A 25,162-nucleotide genomic window follows, 5' to 3' on the forward strand; every position below is an offset into this window, starting at 1 on the left:
TCCCAGAGATTCGAATATAATTTGTCATGACTGGGGCCCAGGCACCAGAATTTTTTTTAAAGTAGGTAGAAGTGGGGTCTGGGTGGCTCTCTCATAGCCCATTGAGTGACCACAAGGCGGAAGGACTCAAGTCCCCCAAGTGTGGTATGAAGAGGGTGAGGTTGGTGAGGCCTGACCTCCCTCAACTTAGTTGCCTTTTTCTTTTCCTTCTAGCTCATGCTCACTTTTTTTACAAGTAGGACGCAATCTGAACTGAGCCTTAAAGATTGTGAATGTGTGCCTACCAAGTTCAAGTAGTCTTTTTAAGTTTTATTTAAATTCCAGTTAACATACAGTGTGATATTAGTTTCAGGAGAGACAAAGAGAGAGAGGCCAAGTTCAAGTAGTCTTAACAAAAGTAGTGCTAATGATAACTTTCATATAGCCACTTTCAAAACCAGGCAAAACCTGACCAATTCCACACAATAACCACAGAGGAGGGCAGGAAAGTTGTTGGTCCTCACTATGTAGATCAAAATCCAAAGCTTAGGGAATGAAGCAAGTTGTCTAAAATGACTTAGGCAGTGAGTAGGGGAGCCAGCCTGATTGGAAAAATGCTCTTTCTTCAACTTAGTTATCATCTTTCAGCATTATTGCATTTCCTTGGTGGGAGACGTTGCAGCCCCTTTCTTGAGTACATAAACTACCCTTTTTCATAAGATGTTTCTCAGGAACAGAAGCCCTGAATTTTCTTCTCATTCCACCCTTCTCTGAAGTGAAAAAGCTCTGCACTAACAGGATCATGGTAACGTGGCCTGCATAAGTGTAGGTGCAGATTCTGTCATTGACCTCTGAAGTCATCTGCTGCTGCTCAGCCATTTCCCTTTGACATTCCCTCCAGCAGACCTGATTTGACTCTGGAGCTTTTGAGTATGTCCTTCCCTCAATTTTTATGGCTAAGATCAGCTGGGACCCTCCCCAGGGAGAGAGTCATCTGGGCTTAAATCTCAGTGGAATTCAGCTTGTGCCAGCTGAATGCCATCCCTGACCTGTCCCAGCATATCATCCTAGCCTCGGCCAGAGAATGGCCTGCGGAATATAGCAGTAGAAACTGCTGAAATCTGCATATCTGGACATATAAGCAGGATTAGGGGTCACAGACATTCCTTTTTTAAAAAATAATAAATTTATTTTTTATTGGTGTTCAATTTGCCAACATACAGAATAACACCCAGTGCTCATCCCGTCAAGTGCCCCGCTCAGTGCCCGTCACCCATTCACGCCCACCCCCCGCCCTCCTCCCCTTCCACCACCCCTAGTTTGTTTCCCAGAGTTAGGAGTCTTCATGTTCTGTCTCCCTTTCTGATATTTCCTACCCATTTCTTCTCCCTTCCCTTCTATTCCCTTTCACTATTATTTATATTCTCCAAATGAATGAGAACATATGTTTGTCCTTCTCCGAGTGACTCATTTCACTCAGCATAATACCCTTCAGGTCCATCCACGTTGAAGCAAATGGTGGGTATTTGTCGTTTCTAATGGCTGAGTAATATTCCATTGTATACATAAACCACATCTTCTTTATCCATTCATCTTTCGATGGACACCGAGGCTCCTTCCACAGTTTGGCTATTGTGGACATTGCTTCTATAAACATTGGGGTGCAGGTGTCCCGGAGTTTCACTGCATCTGTATCTTTGGGGTAAATCCCCAACAGTGCAATTGGTGGGTCGTAGGGCAGATCTATTTTTAACTCTTTGAGGAACCTCCACACAGTTTTCCAGAGTGGCTGCACCAGTTCACATTCCCACCAACAGTGTAAGAGGGTTCCCTTTTCTCCACATCCTCTCCAACATTTGTGGTTTCCTGTCTTGTTAATTTTCCCCATTCTCACTGGTGTGAGGTGGTATCTCATTGTGGTTTTGATTTGTATTTCCCTGATGGCAAGTGATGCAGAGCATTTTCTCATGTGCGTGTTGGCCATGTCTATGTCTTCCTCTTCACAGACATTCCTATATCACTTGCCTTAGCCTGCCCAGTGTCACTCTCCTGCCAGGCACATAAGACAATCCTCAGTCTGGGACACCTGGGCCCCAGCCTCAGATGAGTGGACTCAACTGGGAATGAGTGGTCACTTCTGGCCCCAGGCTGGGGCGGGTGGGAGGGATGAGCACAAAGCACTCTAGCTTTAGCTTTTAGTTTATGCTAAGTGAAATAAGTCCTTAATCACCAAGTCATATGTCTGATTGCTCCATCTGGGAGGGAGTCTCAGGGCCTCCCAGCCCTCCATGAGGTGCTGTATTGTTGGGATATGGTGTCCCTGACATTCTGTTGGGTAATAACCCATTACATTTTCCAGATTCCTGCCAGAGAGTCCTTGCTGGGGATTCAGTCCGCGGGCCTGCTTCAAACTCCTTGACTTCTTTGTCTTTTTGGAGCTATTGTGGCCTCTTTGCGACTTCTGCCTCCTAACAAACCTCTCTTTCCAGAGCCATTTATCTGCGAATTTGACAGTAAAGTGGCTGCAGCCACTTTCCAGAGTCAAAAGGAAATGCTCGCTGGGCCTTTTTTCTGTTTGTTCTTTTTTCTTGGGACCCTTCAATTAGTGGTTATACTGTGTCAGGGGCTTTTTTTCCTCTCCAGTATTTTATTTAATGCTCTCAGTAGCTATTCCAAGTAGACTCTATTACCTCCATTTTAAAGAGGGGGAAACTGAGTCTTGCTTATAGAGGTTAAATAACTTGCCCAAAGTCAGAGAGCTAGTGACTGGCAGCACCAGTATTTCAACTCAGGCTTGTAACTCCACTATATCAGAAGGGAAGAAAAAATTGGGGGCTGGGGCGTGGAGTTGGTTCCTTTGAGTCTAAATCCTTTGTTTACCTGGCATCTGAGGGCAAGTAGCATAATGCAATGGAAAACAGAACTGGACAGGAAATTAAAAAATCAGGGTCATACACAAAGAGACATTTCTCCAAAGAAGTCATACCGATGGCCAGCCAATGTATGAAAAGGTGCTCATCATCACTTACCATCAGGGAAGTGCAAACCAAAACTACAGTGAGGTATCACTTCACCTATTAGGAAAGGCTAAAGTCAACGATACAAGAAGCAACAGGTGTTGGCAAGGATATGGAGAAAATGGAACCTTCCTGCACTGTTGGTGGGAATATAAACCTTTGCAGCCACTATGGAAAACAGTGTGGAGGTCCCTCAAAAAGTTAAAAATAGAACTACCCTATGACCCAGCAGCAGTTTCACTATTGGGTATTTACCCAAAGAATACAAAAACACTAATTCAAAGGGATACATTCAATGTCTATAGATAGCAACATTATTTACAATAGGGAAGATATGGAAGCAGCCCAAGTGTCCTTCCACTAATGAATGGATAAAGAAAATGTGGTATACACACACACACACACACACACAATTGAAATGGAATATTACTTAGCCATAAATAGGAATTAAATCTTGCCATTTGAAATAACATAGATGAAGCTTGAGAGTTTATGCTAAGTGAAATAAGTCCGATAAAGACAATTTAGGAAACAAAACAAATGAGCAAAGGGAGAGAGAGAGACAGAGAGAGAGAGGACACACGAGCAAGAAACAGACTCTTAATTATAGGCAGAAATTGCTGGTTACCAGAGGAGAAGTGGGGGGGGGATGGATGAAATAGGGGATGGGGATAAAGGAGGGCACTTGTGATGAGCCTTGGGTGATATATGGAAGTGTTGAATCACTATATTGTATATTTGAAACTAAAATAACTATGTTAAGTAAATGGAATTAAAAACTTAAAGGAAAATAAAAGATCACGGTCATAGTCTCATCTGTGCCACATAACCCTGTAGGAGTTGAAGAATTCCCTTGGGTCTCAGTGTGTTCCATACTGTAGAATTTTTAAAGTGCTAATTTGGAGAGCCCTACCACAGACCAATTAAATCAGCCTCTGAGGATTGGGCCCCAGGAAATTGGGATTTTTAAGCTTCCTAGCTGATTTTCTTTTTTTTTAATAATAAATTTATTTTTTATTGGTGTTCAATTTGCCAACATACAGAATAACACCCAGTGCTCATCCCGTCAAGTGCCCCCCTCAGTGCCCGTCACCCATTCACCCCCACCCCCCGCCCTCCTCCCCTTCCACCACCCCTACTTCGTTTCCCAGAGTTAGGAGTCTTTATGTTCTGTCTCCCTTTCTGACATTTCCCACCCATTTCCTCTCCCTTCCCTTCTATTCCCTTTCACTATTATTTATATTCTCCAAATGAATGAGACCATATAATGTTTGTCCTTCTCCGATTGACTCATTTCACTCCCTAGCTGATTTTCATGTGTATCCAAGGGTGAGAATCTTTGAGCTAGGTAGGGTATATAGGCGAGTGCTTCTCAGACTTTAATGTGCATGCAAATCAACTCAGGATCTACTTAAATGTGAATTCTGATTCAGTAGGTCTGGTATTCTGCATTTCTTTCTTTTTTAAAAAAAATATTTATTCATTCATGAGAGACGGAGAGAGAGAGGGGGGGGCACACAGGCAGAGGGAGAAGCAGGCTCCATGCAGGGAGCCCGATGTGGGACTCCATCCCTGGTCTCCAGGATCAGGCCCTGGGCTGAAGGCGGCACTAAACCGCTGAGCCATCAGGGCTGCCCTGCATTTCTAACAAGGTCTCTGGTGATATCCATGCTGCTGGCCCAGGGATCACGCTTAGAAAAGCAGGGGGCTGGAGGGTCTAGGTGGCAGTGAGAGAACTTGTCCACCCAAGTGAGCTGGTTTCCTTTCCAACAACCCTAACTAGGGCCACTGCCAAGCATGAGAGGAGCAGGTAGCTCACCACTCTCCCATGGGCTCTGCCTCTGTGGCTCAGGTAGATGGTGCAGATATTTAAGATGTAGGACTTTATTACTGCACTTGCCCACCTCCTTCAGGCTTCAGAAGGAGCTTGGGAATAATGGGCAGGCAGGTGGCTCTCTCATTCCCTTTGCTCTTTGTTCTGCATCTAGCCATGAATGACTGAGGGCTGTGATGGACTTTGAGGGTATGTTCTTGGCATGCAAGATGATCTATGGGGATTGGCTTCCCTGCCTGAGGTGCCCATACTAGACTCATGGCCTTTTAGGGTTCACTGTTTCTTTCTGTGCCTGTCTCTCTGGAAACCCACCAGGTCCCCACTTTGGTACTTTCTCTTTGTCCTAATGATGGGATAGCAGAGCTAGCTGCTGGAAGGGGCTTTGAGGCTGGAGAGGGGCCTTCTCCTGGGAGTGTCAGACAGTCAGGAAACAGGAAAGTGGTTGTAGCAGATGGCTCAGGTGTCCTAACAGCAAAACCACGTCCCTCAAATGCTTCCTGGGCTGACATGAAGTCCCTTCCAGCAGCTCTTGTCACAGTTCTCCCAGACCACCTCTTGCCTAGAGACCTCTTATCCTCTCCCAGGCCTGCATTGCCCCCTGCCAGGGGGTCTGAGCTACTGTTGGCTGAGCTCTGTGGGAACAAACACTTACCAGGACCTCCCAGAAATCCTGATGATTCCTTGATCTTTGTCATAGGTTAGAAAGTTGCAGTAACCAAAAACCCATGCGCATACAGATTCAGGTGCATGCACAGACTGAAGGGCCTGTCTGTGTGTGTGTTCAGGTGCACCATCCCATGAGCAGACTTGGCTACAGCTGTGTGCAGAGACAACTGCTGGGGTGGCACTGACCTGATGTGCTCACTCTGCCCCACTCCTGTTTGTCCCCAAAACCCTCAGGGGCTCCAGAGCCTTCTCTTTCCCCTCCCCTGAAATCCTTATCAGTGTATGACCCTTGAGAAGCCTATTGTTTTTTTGGACTAACTTCTACCTTCCTGCACTCTTCCCTCCCTTGTCTCCCCACCTGGCATCCTCTCAAATACCATTTTGTCTTTTAACTTCTCAGGCCCAGCTGCTAGGATCTCATCCTGGATTTCCCTGTGGGAGAGCACTGGAGAGAAAGAGCTCTTCCTGTCTTCAGAGAAACCTCACAAGTCTCCTTGGAGTTCTCTGGTCATAGGTGCCAAGGAAATCAAGGAGATGTTGGGTGCTTGGCTTTGTGGCCAGAGTAGCTCTGCTGAGCCAGCAGCCTCCTCCACCCCCCAACCCCACAGTGCCTGGTCCCATAGTCCTAGCCCCACTGCTCTCTGGCAGCACGTGGGTATGAAATAAATTGCTGCCTGGGAAGTCCTAGGGCTTTGCTAATGGCATTCAGCCTACATTGGCCTCCTGTAGTCCAGCTGCCTGCCTCCACTGAGGATGGCAGGGGTGCTGGGCATTCCCAGAGCAGAGATGAGAGGCTAACCCAACCAGTGTCCTCCAAGATTCCCACAGGTCCATGTTGTGTCATTATGACAGTCAGCACTGGATTATACTGCATAGGCCTAGCTACAGGGGAGCACTGGAGCAGTCCTGGGAGGTTCCCTGGGGAGGGAGGGCTGGAAATCAATGAATGATAGGGGAGAGTGAGCACCAGGGAATCTGCCACCTCAGAAGCATAAGGAGTCCTGAGTGAGAGTCAGCTTGAGCTTGAACTCTGGCCCCAGCACTGCTACCTTGGTCAACCGTGAGACTGTGGGAAAGTCCTTTCTTTCTGAGCCTGTGTGGAGATCCATAAAACATAGTAAAACCTTCTTCACAGCCTATTACGTGTGTTAAGTGAGACTTGGTTATCAAAGGGCTAGGGAATGTTAGGCATGATGGTGGGAAAGAGAATGATAATTGCTGAACATTTTGTATCCCTAGCTGGACTAGGATGGTCTACCCAGGGCCATGGAAAGGGATCTTTCTCCCACAGGAGGGGAGGGTGAAGGCACAGCTCTGGCTTCATCCCTCAGTAGTATTCCTTGACTCCATTCCTGGGAGTTGCTGCTGGTGGGTTCTTGGGTGCCCAAGAACACTTGGGCAGGGGTGGGAGAGTGAGAGGGGTATTGAGACCAGCAGGGAGTAAGGTTCAAGAAAGGTGTGCCAGGACATACATAGGGTAGGGTTTGGGGAACTGAAGGTGAATCCTAGCTGGCTGTGATATGCAACAAATATGCCAACCCCTTCCCTGCTTTCCTTGCCATTTCCAGATCACGAGAACTAGAGGTGCTTCTCTGCCAGAGGTGAGGCAGTGTACACCCAGGGTGGCTCAGTGCCAGCACCTAACTAACCCTGTTTTTCCACCTGTTGCTTTCCCTCTGTTTTGTGTTAGAAGTTGAGGCCAAAAGAACATGTAAGTGGCTCCGAGCAACAGGATTCCCTCAGTATGCTCAGCTTTTTGAAGGTAAGACTACTCAGTTGCTTCCCCTTCCCTACCCTGAAATTTGCCTCATCCCTCTGTTTTTCATCTCTAAAATGGGGCACTCAGATCCTCTTTCCAACCACACAAGAAACTGTCTACCTTGGCCCCCTGCTCCTATAGTGACAGCATCATCTCTACAGGGTCATTCTCATCAGCTCTCATCAGCTCTGGTGTCACTCTTGTACTAAAGTGCCTTGTCTTGGGCAAGGCCCCTGCACTGTACCACTTGTGAGGATGCCATGTGTCTAGGTACAATGAGGAGGGTGCATCCTGGTGATCCTGACTTCATCTCAACTTCCCCATGGCCTCATTTCTCTGTTTCCCTTCATTTTTCTCTTTTTTCTTTAGAGTGGTTTATATTTACTGTTTCCCCTTTTCCTCTTCTTCTCACACCTCCCCACTGTACTCTGTCTTTGCCCCCACTTTGCCAAGAAAACAGTCCTTGTCCAGATCACCAGTGACCTTCATGTGATCAAATCCAGTGGCCATTCCCTAGTCTTTACTTCATGTCTCAACAGAATTCATGCAGGTGGCCACTCCCTTCAGCTTCTGGAACACTCACCTCTCTTGGCTGTCTCTCTCTGGATGCTGTTTTCTGTCTTCTTAGAGAAGACTCTGCTCTCTCAAACGGCTATCTAAATGTTGGGGTAGCCCAGAGTTCAGTCTTGGTCCCTTTTTCATCTCAACACTTCTTTCCCAGGAAAGCCCTCTCCAAGTACCAATTCTGGTGATTCCCAAATATCTCCCTGCCAGACCTTATTCCCAAGCTCCAGGTTCATCTATTCAACCACCAGTTGCATATCTCCTCATCTGTAGGGTGAGGCATCTCAAATTGAACAGATCTAAATCCACCTCCTGAGGGCACCACCATCCCCTTGAGCCCTGCATTCAGAAATCATCCTTGATTCCTCTTTCCTTTCTGAAAGTCCCTTGTCCCTGCACACTGTATCCTGGACTGATCCACTTCCTAGCACCTCCACTACCACCTCCTGTGTAAACTGCCATCTCCACTCACCTGCCACCTTAGCATGCCAGCCTCCTTCCTATACTCCCTCCTATGCTCTTCCATGTACAGTGAACCTCGGGCCTCACTCTCATTTCTTTGCTCTGTCGGTCTTCCGCTTGGTTTCCCCAGCATGCTCAGAATGAGGTAAGTTCCTATGTTTTGTTCCGGCTGGCAAGACTACATCACCTGACCACGTCTGTTGACTCCTCTTCTGTTTGCTCACGGCATTCCAGGCTCCTTTCTACCACTTGCTCACACCATGTCCTTTCCTTCCTCAGAGTCTTAGTGTTAGTCCTGCCTGGAATTGTCTTCCCAGGCTCCTGGCCCAGCCAGCCCTGTCTTATTCTGCAGGACTCTGCTCAGAAGTCATCACCTTGGAAAGGCCTCCACTAACCACATGTCTATGAGTGGCCCCCACCCCACCAGCCTCTTTTTATCCTATCACCCTGGCTACTGCCTTCCATGGCATTCAGGACAGTATTGTCTTGTTCCACATGTGCTTTATTGTCTGTTGTTCTCCTAAGAGTGTAAACTCCATGAAGGGATCATTTTTATCTCATTCACTGCTGTATCCCCAGCGCCTGGCACAAAGTAGGTGATCAGTTAATATGAGGTGCATGAGAAAATGGGTTTGTTTCACCAGCAATCCAGAGAGGGGTGGGATTTCCTGGCTTCTCTGTCCTCTTAGCCCACTCCTTCTTCTCTCCCCTCCCCTTCCTGCATTCCAGGGAGTGGACCCTGCCATTTTGAGTGGTAGGAAGAAATGAGGTATTGTTTGGCTGCCCACTGTCATCTGTTCTCACTCTTGCCCCGCTCCCTTCACTGCACCTCAGGGAGGAGGTTCCCTGTCTGAGTAGCCCAGGATTCAAAGGGGACTGAGGGGCACCAAGCTTGGCTCTTGGCAGCTGCCCAAGGCCTCAGGCCTGCCATCTCCCGGGGACCTGTCTTATCGTTTGGTCCTCTCATCCAGCTCAGCCCTCCTTTCCCTCAACCCTGGACTCACCTCCAGTGGTCAACCCGAGCTCCTGGAGCCCCTCCTTTTACTCCAGGCCTGCTCCTTCTGCTCAGCTTTTTTGCCTTCCTGCCTCCTCTCTCCCCGGCCTCCCCTTTCCAACTCAAGGGCTGCCGGCGCTGAGTTTCTGACCTACCTCCCTCGACTTACCTTGGCTTTTCTCTGCCATACAGAAGGTCTGTTTCCCCTGGATATTGGCTCTGTGAAGAAGGACCACAGTTTTCTGGATGAGGACTCTTTGGGGGCCCTGTGCAGGTAGGGACCACTGAGGGCAAGACCTGGGAGGTCAGGGCCTGGGCTGGGGCTTCCCGGTAAAAAGAAATAATCCCTTGTCCACACCAGCAGAGGAGGCCCAACCTGGTACACTGCTCATCTGTTGCAGTCACACTGCTCTCTGTGTCTCAGTCTGTGTCTCTGATATCTGATACCTCACCACTCAGACACTCTTGCTAGAGGACCAAGATCTGGCCTTGAGTCTTTTTCCCCCTTCAGTTAGATTCCCAGAGGAATCTGACTGGTCCCCTCTCTGCTTACACTGCTTTGGGCCTTGTCTCAGGCCAAACCACGACTTTTTGGATACATTACAGTGGCCCACTAACTGGCCTTCCTGCCTGTCCCCTTCTCACCCTGATCCAGCCTTTTTACAGCCACCGGATTCAGCTTCCAAGCAGGCACACCTCTACTTGGAGTGTACAACTGCCTGCAGAGAAAAGTAAAGCTATTTTAGCTCGAGGCACTCTTGTGGTCTGGCTTTGACTGGCCTTATCAGCCTCAGTTTCCCCCGTCACACTGGTGGTGGTCTGTTTGCTGACCGTTACCCTCTCTACCCTGTCACGGCCTCTTGTGGAAGCCTGGGAGAGGAGCCCCTGTTTTTACCTCCTCCAGAATCTCACTTCTGGGATGCCTGGGTGGCTCAGTGGTTGAGCATCTGCCATCGGCTCAGGGCATGATCCCAGGGTCCAGGGATCGAGTCCCACATCAGGCTCCCTTCAAGGAGCCTGCTTCTCCCTCTGCCTATATCTCTGCCTCTCTCTGTGTCTCTCATGAATAAATAAAATCTTAAAAAAAAAGAAGAAGAATCCCACTTCTGTCCTCCAGGAAGCCTTCTCTGACTGCCTAATGTCCCTTCACTGAAGTTCCTTGTCCTACCCTCTGTGTGCCTTCTGTGCCTCTGTCTGTGTCTCTGACATCTCACCACTCAGGCACTCTAGCTAGAGGGCCAAGATCTGGCCTTGAGTCTTTTTCCCCCTTCAGTTAGATTCCCAGAGGAATCTGACTGGTCCCCTCTCTGCTTACACTGTTCTTGACCTTGCCCCATCTCTGTAGTGGTTTATTCCACATATACAAGCTCCCAGAGGATGGAGGCCATAATCTCCTTAGCACCGTGTCTGGCACTGAAACCGTTATGAACACTGGGTCTTGGGAGACATTTTGATGGCTTGGGCATGTGACCTTAGTGGAGGGCATCTTGAGGCTGTCTTGGTAGGTTATGCCCTGTAGGCTTTGGTTGGGACTCTTAGGTGAGCGCTGCTTTCTTTCCTTACAGGAGGCTGATGACCTTGAACAACTGTGCCTTGATGAAACTGGAAATTCACTATCAATGCAAGCAGGTGAGTCATGGCAAGGGTGGGGTCTGGGGTCTTGTGGCACTGCGCTGAACCCAGAGCATACACAGTTTCCTTGCAAAACTCGCTTCAGTTTTCTGGGAGTCTGGGGTGTACAGAGTAATGCCTTGCTCCAGCGTGGGAATGAGGTGTAAGGGGTTCTGCCAGGTTCTGGCAAGCATAGCCTGGAGGTTGGATGAAAACAAGTACTCTGGCCCATCCTCACCCACCACCCTCAGCACACCTCTCCCCTACTGAGTTTACCAATAACTTGACCTAGTGGTGGCCCTTCCTCGGGGAAATTTCTCTGCCTCCACTACCTGCTTTGTGATGGCAATAATTCCTTGACTATAATCAGAGACAGAATAATGCAGTGGAAAAATCATGGCCTATATGATCTTAGGAGTCAAGATCCCCAACTGTTTCCCTATGAGGTTTTGTATCCCTAAGCCCCATTTTCCCCACCTCTACACTGATTTGGAGGGGGACATTAATAGCTTCATGAGGCCTTTCTAACTCTGCCAATCTGGGATTGCAGAAACCAAGAAGACTCTTAGTCTCCATGTAGCCCTGGAATGCTAGCGAGATGACCTCATCCTTCCATAGGGCCAGGCTTTGTGGATTTCTTCTGGGCCTTTCTCCACCAGAGGTCTGGAGCCAGGAGGGGCAGCTAGGCTGCCAGAGCCCTGGTCTGGGAAGCAGGAAGCCCCTGGAACCTGGTCCCACCTCTGCCACCAACTTCTCAGTGGCCTTGAGCCAGTATATTCCCCTCTCTAGGCCTTGGTTTCCCCACATTGCAAAATAGAAAATTAGAAAATCTAAAATCTCCTTCCAGTTCTGGCATTCTGTGATTCTAATCTAAGACGATAGCCTAGAGACTTGGGAGGCTGCTGAGCACAGGAGGTCAGAACACCTAGATTCTTTTTTTTTTTAATTTTTATTTATTTATGAGAGAGAGAGAGAGAGAGAGAGAGAGTGAGAGAGAGGCAGAGACACAGGCAGAGGGAGAAGCAGGCTCCATGCAGGGAGCCCGATGTGGGACTCGATCCCAGGTCTCCAGGATTGCGCCCTGGGCCAAAGGCAGGTGCTAAACTGCTGCGCCACCCAGGGATCCCAGAACACCTAGATTCTAATGATGGTTCTGTCAATGACTTGCTATGTGACACTGTATGACCTTAGGCAAGTGGCTTCTCATTTGTGGGTCTGGGTTTCACTATCTGTGAAATGAGGAGGGATTAGATGAATGAGATGACTAGTACTATCTGTCTGGGCTCCGTCTCAGACTCCTGGCTTATTCTGGTACTCCCAGAGCCAGCTCCGCATCTAGGACATGTCCTCAGTCAGAAAGTGGGGCTGTTTACCTCATTGTTACTCCAAGAGTTTGGAGGCAGAGGGTGGAATACAAACAAGGAGTTGTGGACTAGACTTCTCTAACCTGACCCCGTGGCTCCCTCCCCAGAATGAAGACTCAGAAGAAGAAGAGCAGTGTACCATCAGCAACCACTGGGCCTTCCAGCAAGAAAGTAAATGCTGGTCTCATGTGGACTCCTCTGACCTGCTGGCCCCACCAAGCCCTGGCCTGCCAGTGACCTCCAGCTGTGAGAGCATCCTCACTGAGCTTAGCACCACTTCCCTGCCAGCCATCACTGTAAGCCTATCGCCAGAGGCGGAGCCAATGGACCTGCCCACACCCTGCCACGTCCCCAGCCTGAGTAACCAGCCCCTCCTTAGCCCCACCCAGGGCCATGAGGGTCCCCGGGACAAAGCTAAGAAGCGCCATTCTCGTAGCTTCCTTAAGCATCTTGATTCTCTGAGGTGGAAGGAAAAGGGTGGCAGTCGGCAAGCTGGGCCCGACTGTGGCCCAGCCACCTTAGAAAAGGCCATTAAAGCCTCCTCTTTTCGTAGTCACCGTGGCTTCCTCTCAGCTGGATTCTACAGGGCCAAGAATAGGGCAGCCGCCTCAGCCCGCAACAGTGGCACCGAGACTCCAAGGGCCTGGGAGGCCTGGCCTGTGGCCATGTTTCGGCACCCTCAGCAGGTGCACCAGGGTGACTGCCTCGTGCACGTGCCCAGGGACCACAAACCAGGCACATTCCCTCGCTCTCTGTCTATTGAGAGCCTGTTCCCCGAGGATGGACACTGCCTGGCAGATTGGCAGCCAGGTAGACCCTGGGGCTGCGAAGGGCGCCGGGGCTCCTGTGGCTCCACGGGCAGCCATGCCAGCATCTATGACAACATGTCTGAGCTGTACCCATCTGAGCCAGTACTGGTCAGGGCTAAAGCTGAAGATGAGGAAGGTACAGGCAGCTATGCCCACGTAGATGACATCCTCCAGCATGTATGGGGGCTGCAGCAACGGGTAGAGCTCTGGTCTCAGGCCATCTACCCAGACCTGCAGACTAGAGATAAGGAAAAGGAAGAAGAGGAAGAAGAGGAGATTGCTTCGTCAGTAGAAATAGCCACAGTTGAGGTTGGAGGGCAGGCTGAGACTCTGGCCCAGATAGAGGCTCCAGCCTGCAGAGAGTCCTCAGCCCCAGACCAGGCTGATGTTCAGCAAGTAATCCCAGCTCAGGTTGAGTATCAGGCTCAGGCTGAGCCCCTGGCCCAGGCCCAGGCCCAGGCCCAGGTTGAGGCCGAGGCCCTAGACCTGGGCCAAGGTCATGGGCAGGAGGTGAATTCAGGTGGGGAACCCACCTCGGCCTCCAGCGTATCTGTGGAAGAAGGACACTCCATTTCTGACACTGTGGCCTCCTCCAGTGAACTGGGCAGTAGTGGAAACTCCATGAATGAGGCTGAGGTCATGGGCTCGCCAGCTGGACTTCAAGCATCCAGACTACGTGAACGACGAGATTCAGGCGTTGGGGCCTCACTTACCAGACCCTGCAGGTGGGAGTTTTGTGTAGGGGTGGGGACATCTCTCTCTCTGTCTCTCCCCCTCCTTCATCGTCCTTCTCTTCCTTCCCCTCTCTCCCCCACACAACTAAGTCTCTCAAGCCAATTTCTTAGTCCTGAGGGCCAGGGGTAGGTTCTTGATTGCCTCCAGGTTAAGTTCAGGGTCTGCCTCTACTATGGCCTTGAACAAATTCTGGCTCCTCTTCGGGCCTTGGTTTCCCCATGTGTAAACCAAAGATATTAGAGGAGGTGGTCTCTGGATCCACAGCTTTGCCATTCTGGGTTCTTGGATCAGCCCCTCCATTGCGGCTGCTCGTTGGCAATAGATGGGCCTCAGCTCTGTGCCACCCTCCCTGAAAACAGCTTGGCCACTGGGCAGCCCTGGAGACTAATATGAGGTTTCTCCACCATCGGGCCCAGTAGCAAGGCTGACTGCTCACATCTCTCTGCATTTGCTTTCTTTTGGGGAGAATAAAGGAACCAGAAGAGCTCAACATTTCCTAAGGTTTACTCCAAACCTGCTCCTCTGGCCTTCTCTGCTCCTCACCTTTCACCAGGAAGCTCCGCTGGCACAGCTTCCAGAACTCCCACCGGCCCAGCCTCAATTCAGAGTCACTGGAGATCAATTGGCAGTTTGCTGGCCAGATCCACCTCCTGCATAAGGGCTCACTGCTGCGGCTCACTGCCTTCATGGAGAAGTACACTGTGCCACACAAACCAGGGTGGGTCTGGTGAGTGCTCCTGGGCCATAGTGGGTGGGGAGCTTCTCACCCAGGCCTTGGTTCCCTTCCTGTCTCCACTCCAGGACCCTGGGGTGGGGGTCAGCCCCAGAAGGTAGGTATAAGCAGGAGGAGCCCAGAAGCCAAGTAGTGCTAGGTTGGGCCAGGAAGCTGGAGAGGCCATGTCCTGAGAGGTCAGCATGGCTTGCATATGTCTGTGGGGGATGCTCATGGGACACGTGTGAGTATGTGTGCCATATGTGAGGAGGAGTGGGAGGGGGGTACCATAAGTCCTTGAGCAGTACTGTCTCCATCCCAACCTCCAGGCTGCCACCAGTGAGATTGTCTTAAAAGGCAGCCTTGGTTGCTGCTCTCCTGCTAGACACCCTTCAGTGCCACCACCAGCCTGCCCCACACCAGGGCCAAAGAAGGTCCAGCTTCCTCCCCATCATGATCCATTCATGTTCTGGTCCTGCCCCAGCTGTTGGTTTCTTTAGCCTGCCACTGTAGAGCCCAGCAAATTTGTTGCCCTTCCCTGAATGTGCCATACTCTTTGTTCTGCCTCTTTGCCTTTGTCTGTGCTATTCTCTCTGCCTGGAACGCCTTTTCCCCATTTCTCCTCTGGAACAACACCTACCTATCTTTCAAGAGCCTGCTGAATTTCCACATCCTCCCTGAAGCCTTCTCTGATCCCCTAGGTATAATTCCCCTTCCTCATGGGTCTTCCCCTAAGTTCTTGCTTGGTCCACTCCTGACCACATATGTTGTCATTGCCTGTAACCGCCAACTGAGAGCTCCCTGTATTCCTCTGTGACTCCCTAGGGCCCGGCCCAGAGCAGGTGCTCAAGGAATGTTGACTCTGGGGATGTGGTGTGTTTCTTACCCCCATCACCCCTGCCTGAGACCCCCAAGACTGCAGAGTCTCCAAGCTGCGTCTGAGCCTATCCCGTACCCCTCACAGAACTCTTGTCACTCCCCCAAACAGGTCAGTGCCCAAGTTCATGAAAAGGAATAAGACTCCGGATTACCGAGGCCAGCAGGTTTTTGGGGTGCCACCCCTTATCCACATGCAGCGCACAGGCCAGCCACTGCCACAGAGCATTCAGCAAGCCATGCGCTACCTGCGCAGCCAGTGCCTGGACCAGGTGAGCCCTGCTGAGGAAGACAGATGGCACTGGGGAAGAAATCCAGGGCTGAGGAATTGGGGAGGGGAGCTGCGAGGACCTCTCTGACCCACTGGAGACCTTTCTGAGCCTTAGGAAGGCCCTGCAAGCATGGAGGTGAAGCTCCCCTCTGCTGGGTTCTCTGCCAGCTTCTTTCTAGCCCAGGCACCATAGGCTCCATCTTTAGGAGCCTACCTTAGCCTAGGTCACTCTTTTCCTACTCATTCCCATTGAAGCCATCTTTCCCCTTGACCCTAGGGCTATAAAAACCCTTCTCTTTGGTCTTGCCATCTTTCTCCTTCCCTGCCTAGCAGGAAGCCTGCCAGGCTTAGAAGTCTCTGGGGTGGCCTATACTCCTGACACCCAGTCCGGGGCTGGCCTCATAACATTCCTCCCCACCCCACCCCTGTCCTGCATGTCTCCGTCTGTCCCTTCCCTGCCTGGGCCAGGTGGGCATCTTCCGCAAGTCTGGGGTGAAGTCCAGGATCCAGAACCTGCGGCAAATGAATGAGGCCAACCCAGACCATGTTTGCTACGAGGGCCAGTCGGCCTATGATGTGGCAGACCTGCTGAAGCAGTATTTCCGGGACCTACCAGAGCCTATCTTTACCAGCAAGCTCACGACCACTTTCCTGCAGATCTACCAGCGTGAGTCACCCACACTGATCCCCTACAACCTGCCCCATTCTCAATCTCCCTGAATTCCTGGGGCTTGTGAGAGATAAATCTGGTGCTCACTGGAAAATTTGCTATCCAGAGTTGGAAAGGCCCTTGGAGGGAGACCACACTCCATTCCCCAAACCCGTCATATGGAAAGATGGGCTGAGGCCCCGAGGAAAGGCAGGCGCCTACTTAAGGTTATACGGTACATGAGAGTAGGGCTGAGTCCAGTACCCAGAGACCTCCCAGAGCCCATCTTTACCCTTTCCTCTCACTGACCTCCTTTGGGACCCCTGTGCCCTCTGCATTCCTAGAAGCAGGAGACTTGCTGCCAGAAGCTCTAGGGGAATAAAAAAGCCGTTCTTCCATTCCTTCCTCACAGTCCTCCCCAAGGATCAGTGGTTGGCAGCAGCTCAGGCTGCCACCTTGCTGCTCCCGGATGAGAACCGAGAGGTCCTACAGACTCTGCTCTACTTCCTAAGTGACATTGCCTCTGCTGAAGAAAACCAGATGACAGCTGGCAACCTAGCTGTGTGTCTGGCACCTTCCATCTTCCATCTCAACGTCTCTAAGAAGGATGGCCCCTCTCCGAGGTGAAACAGGGCAGGATATGGCAAGGCCAGGCAGGGAGGGTTTGGGTTCCCCTTGGACTGCGGACCCTTGATGGCTGGTCCTGCAGTTCCCAGGTGTCACCACCAGGGGTCAGCCTGACTCTTCAGGGACCTGGGACCAGTTGGATGTTTTGAAGCAAGACCTTCTAATGGGCAGCAGGTGGTTTTTGTGATGGGGATGGGGGGGGTGGTGCTAGAAGCCAGCCAGTGATCCATCTTGTCTTGTGCCCATGTGCCATCATCTTCTCCTGGCTCTTCCCTCTAGGATCAGGAGCAAACGCAGCCTGGTTGGCCGGCCAGGCCCTAGGGACCTGAGTGAGAACATGGCTGCCACCCAGGGCCTATCACACATGATCAGTGACTGCAAGAAACTTTTTCAAGTGAGTCACTCTAGGCCCAGATCCAGGGAAACCATCAGGCCAGAGCTATGCCCCCCAAGTCAGGGATAGGGCCCACTTGACACATACCCCCTTAATTTCCAACTCTTTTTCTATAAGGTTTCTCATCTACCTCACTGCCAGTAGCTAGGCCTCTGTACCCCTTGACATGGACCTGAGAGATCCCGTGGACCCCTGACTGCCTGTTGCTCCTTATGGCCATAGTGTCTGTGTGTGTGTGCTCTCCCAGGTCCCTCAGGACATGGTGCTACAGCTGTGTGGCTCCTACAACGCAGCTGAGCTCAGCCCTCCCTGCCCAGCCTTGGCTGAGCTGCGGCAGGCCCAAGCAGCCGGCATGAGCCTGAGCCTCTACATGGAAGAGAGTGTCCAGGAGCTGCTGCGTGATGCTGCCGAGCGTTTCAAGGGTTGGATGAGTATGCCGGGGCCCCAACACACAGAGCTGGCTTGTAGAAAGGTAAGTAGCACACCACCTATGGCTGCCATGGAGCTGAAAGAGTTCAAGGGGTGCAGGCAGGAGGTCAAGGATGCTCAGGGAAGGAGCTGTCCTACCAGTCACACTGTGCCTCAGCTTGATCTTGGAGGACGTCAGCCAGCAGAGCAAGTACCTAAAGAAATTGAGAACCAGATGAGATGGGGGGCTCTCTGTTGTTGGGGATCGCCTGCCAGAATTTCTGTACCGGAGCCCCACTGTAGGCAGGTCACTGTATGTGGAGCCTAGCCTCCTGTACCTTTCTGCACCACAGTGGTGCTGAGCTCCCCACCTGTGTGCCTCTGCCCCTGCTGTCCTTCTGCCTAGACTGACCTGCCCGAAGTGTTGCATGTCCCAAGTTACAGGAAGCCTCAACTTGATATGCTCTCTCCTTCATTCAGAGCCTCCTGTCATGTCCCAAACTGGAGGTGACTCCTCTATCCTCTTGGCCTTAGCCACCTTTTTTCTTGGTTCCAATTACAAGTAACACCACAAGCCCGATCTTGTGTAAAGCAAGGCATAGTAAAACTTCCCTTTACGGGCTTGGGATGAGAAGCTCGCACAAGTGCCTGGTATGTGCAAAAGACTCATGAAGTAGCAGCTTTGATTGCTGTGCACGTGTCCTGCTTCCAATGCTAGATGGTGAGCTCCTTGATGATGGGCCCCCTCTTCTCTTCCTGTTCACTTTCAGAAATTCCAAGCATGGCATCCATTTCATGGTAGAGCCTAATAGGCCCCAGAGAATTCGTGTCTCGTCATCTCTTTGTGCTTTTGACTAGGTGGAAAAGCATACATCTAGAGAGGAGGGAGAGGACAGGGAGCAAAGGGATGGCCTGTCTGGACCAGTACCCCTGCAGCCTTCCCTTTTCAGGGGGCTGAAGTGAAAGCAGGCTGGAACTGGGGTGGGGGCAGCAGTGCAGTGGGTGTTCTCTGGCTCTGATGGCTGGCCCCTGTCCCCACTCTCATGGCTCTCAGGCACCAGATGGGCACCCCCTGCGTGTGTGGAAGGTGTCCACTGAGGTGGCAGCCCCTCCACCTGTCGTGTTACACCGTGTTCTGCGGGAGAGGGCCCTCTGGGATGAGGACCTGCTGCGGGCCCAGGTGTTGGAAGCCCTGATGCCAGGTGTGGAGCTGTACCACTATGTCACCGACAGCATGGCACCCCATCCCTGCCGTGACTTCGTGGTGCTCCGGTGAGGAGTTCTAGCTCTTATCCTGCTATCCTTGGGGGGCCAGGGAGGTGGACTGGGAACAGACACCAGGAACCAGAATGTGTGTGTCGTACCCTCCACCCAATAGGATGTGGCGCTCTGACCTGCCCCGTGGTGGTTGTCTGCTCATCTCCCAGTCCCTGGATCCTGAGCAACCTGTGCCAGAATCAGGGGTGCGGGCCATGATGCTCACTTCCCAGTACCTCATGGAGCCTTGTGGCCTGGGTCGCTCCCGGCTCACTCACATCTGCCGTGCTGATCTCAGGTACCAGGCCCCCTTAGGCCGGGCAGTCTCCCTATCTCTGTCCTGTGACACTGATCCCTGAGGGCTGGGGGCAAGTCTTTTCTTCCTTCCTCCTGGCAAGGGATCCAGGGAAGAACCCATGGCTCATACCTGCCTGCTTCTACCTCCATAGGGGCCGTTCTCCTGACTGGTACAACAAAGTCTTTGGGCACCTGTGTGCCATGGAAGTGGCGAAGATCCGGGACTCCTTCCCCACCCTGCAGGCAGCTGGCCCTGAGACAAAATTGTGAGCCTCAGCTCGGTGCCAGGGTGAAACCACCTGGGCCCCTTGGTGCCAAGAGAGTAAGGGGGAGAAGAGAGGAGAGCATCCCCCACATGTTGCTTCCAGGGGCAGAGCCAGGCCCTTGCAGATCCAGCAGTCTGTCCCCTTTACTTCCTGAAGCTCCTCCACACATCCAGGGGAGGAAACGAAAATGTCAGTGGCCCATCTCTACTCCACCTCCACCCATAAGCCTGTGTTCTGTCCTCCTGAGAGAGAGGAGTCATTTTCAGAAGACTGCTACTTCCCCCCAGGCCCACCGAGGCACCAGCAGTCTGAAGCCTCACCAGCTCCCCCACCTGCAGGAGGGAGGAGGGAGGGAGCAGCATGTGCTTCCAGCTCTCTGCCACTTGGAGAAGCCAAGCTATCCTTTTTTCGTGCTAGGGTCCCTTTGAGGTTGGCAGGAGCCTCTGGTCCTGCCTTGGGGCTTAGTATTGGCCCTGAACTGACTTTTCCAGGGAAATTGGACAAGGGAGGATGAGCACAGGTCAGCTGCAACCAGCATGAGCTGTTTTCTTTGTGTAAATACAATGCTGATTTTTATGAGGCTGATTTAAAGAACGGGCACTACCTAGGCAACATGAGTATTTGGGGCAGCTTGGGATATGGTAGTGGGGGGAGAGGGCCTCCTTTCTCAGGACTCAGGAGACCAATGAACCAGTCTCCCTGACTTGGGCCTCATACTTTATCTGCCACTCCCTGGTGTCCTGTGCACCCTTTGGTCACATACTCATGTCTGGAGAGCAAACAGGCTCACTCCCACCTCACAGGCCAAGCAAAAGCAGATGGTAGTAAAGAGGCATACCTGTGTCAGCATCCCTTCTCCTCTTCTCCCTGCCTATGCTAACAGGCTGACAAAACAGCCCCTTCATCAAGCAGAAACCTGACTTCAGGCAGCTAGCCAGCCAGATGGAGGGGCCTAGTGTCATCTCAGCCAGCTGGGGCTTGATCCAAACCTGATCCATCCCACCCAGCAGTCATCTTGGCTTATGTGGAATTCCAAATGACATTCAAATGCCAACTGGTGCTTTATTTTTCTTTTAGCTCAATAAGATGGAATGGGATGGGTCCCAGCCAATACTGTAATTTTTAAGCCTATTTTATTTGTACCTATAAATACTGTACAGACAGAATATATATATGTATTTGTATATATAGATACATATATATGCACATCTGTATAAGCACACATATTCTATCATGAGTATATTATAACCTGTGGGTGCAAGCAGGGGTCTGGAAAGCCCGAGGGTGCAGGGCACTGAAAGTGAGGGAGGTGGAGAGCTGGAACCATGTGACCCCTCAGCAGAACAATAAAGCATTACTAGAGATGCCCTCTGGTTGTGTGACTGTCTTCACTGGGATGATGGGTTAGGAACTGAGGGCAGGTTATGATGTGGGCTTAGTGTTAGCTGCAGAAATTGTGAACATTGCTGGTGTAGGGTTCAGGTAGAGGCCACAGTAGGGATGGGGAAGGCCTCAGCCCTTCTCTTTGAGAGGTGATTTGAGGGTGGGGGAGGCTGGACTGCACAGAAGCTGCACACCCCGATTCCCTGATCTGGCCAGGGGCCCCAATCCCCAATCTGAGTGGCCCACAAGCATGACCTCAGGTATCCTGACAGTAGCCCTAGGGAGAGATGGCCCTGGCTAGGCTTTCCTTCCTTCACCTACTACACACAGCCCAGACTTAAGGATGAAGAGTGGAAACCCAGCCCCTAGAGGTTTAGAGACCCTGTTTTCCCCATAAATCAGCACAAGAGCGGTCAGAGTGCCTGAAGACAGCCCCTGATCTGGCTCCAGTGGCCAGCAAAGTCCAGGGGGGCTAGGAAGACCCCTTCATCTTTAATTCCCCACAGGAAAAGGCTTTCTTTGCCATACTACTGTAGCCATAAAGTTCCCAGGCTCCTGGGGGCAGCTAGAGAGGAAGTATAGGCTTTGGGATCCAATCTGTGTACCCATTGAGTGCATTGGGTAGCGTACAGCAAACAAGTCTTGCTGTTTCTTCCTCTGTCTGAACCTGAGCCTCCTCGTGGGTCAGACAGGTCAGTGACACCTCAGCACAAGCCTGGCTCAGTAAGCACTCAGTTTGGCCTGCCCCACTCTGCCTGACCGGGCAGGGTTATCTGTCAAGTCCCACTTCTCCATCACCTTTCATTCTCTTTGGGTTCAGCTGTGCCTACATACCTATGGCCTTTCTTCACTGATGCTGCCTGGGGATCTCAGTTAATCTTGGAAGGGAGCAAGATGGAGCAGAAGTCCTGGTAGCCCTCTGCCTTTGGGATAACAGTGGAGGCACCCCGCATGTGTGTATGGGTGATGGGAGATGGCTCAGGCAGTGTCGGTGTTAAGGGACACCAGTGTGAAGCTCAAGCCAGTAGTTTGAGGCAGGCATCCAGGGGACCTTCTGGCACAAGCACCGCCTGACCTGGTCATGGAAGGAGGCTGTGGTGATGGCACAGAGGATAGGGATGAGCATGCTGTCAATGGGTGACACAAAAGAACCACTGAGGTGATGGTTGCTAAGAGACAAAGTTGTGTATGAGAGAAATTCTTAGAAGATACAAAGAATTCCTACAAACCTTCAGCTCCAAACTCTTGCCCAGCACCAGCTACCCAGTGTGGTTCCCCATCTCTGGCATTCTGGGAGAGTTAGTGGCAAGTAAGGGAGCTTCTCTGGACCTTAGTGTCATTCCCCTCCAGAAAGCAAAAGCTCCCACGGCTGCCTCTCGCCTGGCCCACTGTGCAGTCAATGGGTGGACCATCATGGCCTGTAAGTGTGGGAGTGGGTGTCACAATGATGGTGCCTCTCAGTTCCACACACATGGCAAGCACTGCCTGTGACCATTTCTAGCCATATTCCTTGGCCTCCCCTGACTTGATCTCTTCTGTTCCCTGATGCTAGACAATTCTCACCTCCAAATTCCCAACCCTGTTGCCTATGCTTTCTCCTGACCCAGTGCCTCAAAGAAACCAGACAGTGAGTGAATCTCATGTGGAAATTGGACAATCTCTCTCAGAGCTTTAGTCTGTTTTTAGTCTCTGGTGACCTATTGCCAGAGTGACTGAGAGTAGATGGTAGACCCAGGTTCAGATGGGTACACCATTTCCTGGCTGTGATCTTAAGTGACACATTTAACCTTTCTAATTTCTTTTTCCTCACGGAAGATAAGGCTAATGATTTATTTATACACTACAATTGTTGTCATTAGGGTTGAATGAGCCAATGGCTGTGAATGTGGCTGCACAGTGCCTAGCACATGGTGGACATGAATAAATGGTGGTATCCCCTACCCTGCCTCCTACCTGCCTCCCTCTTACCAGTGAGCCTCTGCTTGGAGGGCTCGGGCTTCCACAGATATACACATTATGTATATCTCCTTGGCTCAGACCCCTGTAGCCTTAGCTGCCACCATTCAGGACACACCTACCTCCTCATCAGACTCAAAACACCCCAGGGACCTTTTTGTACCCTCACTATGGAGTTTTGTTTTTATTTTAATATTTTATCAGCTCATCATTTACTGAAAAAGTGCATTCTTGCTGGATATATAAAAAATTCTTTTCCAAAGAGTTTTTTTTTCTGAAAGGTAATTAAAATATTTTATTTTTTATTTAAATTCAATTTGCCAACATATAGTATAACTACCCAGTGCTCGTCCCATCAAGTGCCCTCCTTAGTGCCCAGTTACCCCATCCACCCACCCACCTCCCCTTCATCAATACTTTACTTCCTAGAGTTAGGAGTCTCTCATGGTCTGTCTTCCTCTCTAATTTTTCCCACTCAGTTCCCCTCCTTCCCCCTTACAATCCCTTTCACTATTTCTTATACTCCATGTATTAGTGAAATTATATGATGATTGTCCTTGTCCGACTGACTTATTTCACTTAGCAGAACACCCTCCAGTTCCATCCATGTTGAAGCAAATGGTGGGCATTCATCCTTTCTGATGCCTGAGTAATATTCCATTGTGTGTGTGTGTGTGTGTGTATAAGATATATATATATATATATATATATATATATATATATATATATATATATTCTTTATCCATTCATCTGTTCAAGGACATAGTGGCTCCTTCCACAGTTTGGCTATTGTGGACATCACTGCTATGAACTGCTGATTGATTTTCACTCCCCTTCCTCCCTGAGAATTTGGCTCCATTGCCTTATCTTCCGTCTTGAAGCCCTCCCTCCTCCACTCAGGGAGAGCTCTTCCCACTTCTTTGGCCACAACTCTTGACCCATTCTCCTTGTCCCTTTCACTTCTCTTCACCCTGTGTCCCACCTCAACCTGGGTCATTCCTCCAAGTTCTTCCTTCTCCCTGCCTCACCTTGCTCATCAGGGACCTCACCAATGTCCATGGTCCCAGTTTATGCTTCTGGACAGATGCCCCCTAGCACTTCCAGAGCCCTATCGCTTCCTTGAGCTCAGGTCAGTAGTTTCTGCTGTGAGTGGGCCTCTCTACCTGGAGGCCCCAACTTCATGTCACCAAACTCGTCATCTTCCCACATGGAGTCTGCTCCCTGTCACCTGCTCTATCTGGTGGTTAGCACCATTATCTTCCTGGCTTGGATCTCCAGATGAGCCAGAACTCCTTCCTCTCACCTTCTCTCATCACCAATGCATATAGGCATCCATCCATCAATCCAAACACTCATACTTTCTGTTATTCAACAAGGAGTTGCAGAATGTCTGGCATCTATGCCAGACTCGAGGCACAGAGAATACAGCAGTGACCAAGAGCAACAAGGTTCCTATGTGGCTTTAGCACACATCCTAGTAGATGGATGGGTGGAGGGAGGTAGATGATAAACACACACACAAGCCAACTTGAGCTATGAGAAGGGTGATGAAGGCAATCAAGCAGGGTAAAGCAGTGGTGACTGAGCACTTACTTTAATAGGATGTCCTCTCTGGGGAGGTGACATGTGAGCCAAGACTAGAGGGAGGAGAAGGAATCAGCCACGCAGAGATCTAAGAGGAGGAGTTCTGGGCAGAGGAAATCGCAGGTGCAAAGCACCTGGGGTGGAGACAAAGTTGGCATTTTCTGGGGGTGAGCAGCTGCTTAGTGTGGCTGGAATGCAGGTAGTAAGGGGAGGGTAGAAGGATATGGCATGGGAGAGGCCTAGATCATGTGGGACTAAAGGGGAGCTAGCTGACTGCTGTCAGATCTTCCTCCACGGTGTTTCCTGTATCTAGCCCAGTGTCTAAGGCACCCTGTTCACACTGCATGCCTTTTCACCCAGCCATTAGGAAGAGGCACTCACTTCATCTCTCTCTTCTCTCATCCATTGCCACCTATACTTAGCACCAGGTGAATCATTCAAATGTCAAGTATCATCCTAGGTTTCTCAGATTGTGACATTCGGGACCCCACAATGTGGCCTTGACTTGTCCACCAAATTTCTTCTTGTCACTTCCCATCTGCAGTCCTCAGCCAGGTGCCTGACAGGCTCCTTTTGTTACTTGTGCCATGAGCAGACACAGAACTGTCTTGGATTTAGAGGACCCAGACTTGAGTCTCAGCTCTGCCCCTTCTTAGTTTGTGGGACTGTACGCAAGTTATTTAACCTT

At 50.8% G+C, this 25,162-nt stretch overlaps 1 protein-coding gene across 7 annotated transcripts in view; it reads left to right on the forward strand.

Annotated features, from left to right (window-relative positions):
- STARD8 (StAR related lipid transfer domain containing 8) overlaps positions 1-20,918 on the forward strand; it is an 81,052-nt gene extending 60,134 nt beyond the window's left edge. For 3 of the 7 annotated variants that reach the window (XM_041741134.1, XM_041741138.1, XM_041741136.1), the window contains 13 exons: positions 7,187-7,258; positions 9,468-9,549; positions 10,841-10,904; positions 12,358-13,784; positions 14,348-14,521; positions 15,495-15,654; positions 16,122-16,320; positions 16,715-16,925; positions 17,209-17,323; positions 17,571-17,795; positions 18,786-19,003; positions 19,110-19,286; positions 19,438-20,918. In XM_041741134.1, coding sequence (XP_041597068.1) covers positions 7,187-7,258; positions 9,468-9,549; positions 10,841-10,904; positions 12,358-13,784; positions 14,348-14,521; positions 15,495-15,654; positions 16,122-16,320; positions 16,715-16,925; positions 17,209-17,323; positions 17,571-17,795; positions 18,786-19,003; positions 19,110-19,286; positions 19,438-19,555 — 3,242 coding nt within the window. In that variant the 3' untranslated portion in view covers positions 19,556-20,918. Of the gene's footprint in view, positions 1-7,186; positions 7,259-9,467; positions 9,550-10,840; positions 10,905-12,357; positions 13,785-14,347; positions 14,522-15,494; positions 15,655-16,121; positions 16,321-16,714; positions 16,926-17,208; positions 17,324-17,570; positions 17,796-18,785; positions 19,004-19,109; positions 19,287-19,437 lie in introns of those variants that run through there. The other 4 variants (XM_041741139.1, XM_041741137.1, XM_041741133.1 and 1 more) reach the window with 3 other exon arrangements.
- The last annotated feature ends 4,244 nt before the right edge of the window (positions 20,919-25,162 follow it).

The sequence above is a fragment of the Vulpes lagopus genome, chromosome X (genome assembly GCF_018345385.1).
Source record: "Vulpes lagopus strain Blue_001 chromosome X, ASM1834538v1, whole genome shotgun sequence".
Classification (NCBI taxonomy): domain Eukaryota; kingdom Metazoa; phylum Chordata; class Mammalia; order Carnivora; family Canidae; genus Vulpes; species Vulpes lagopus.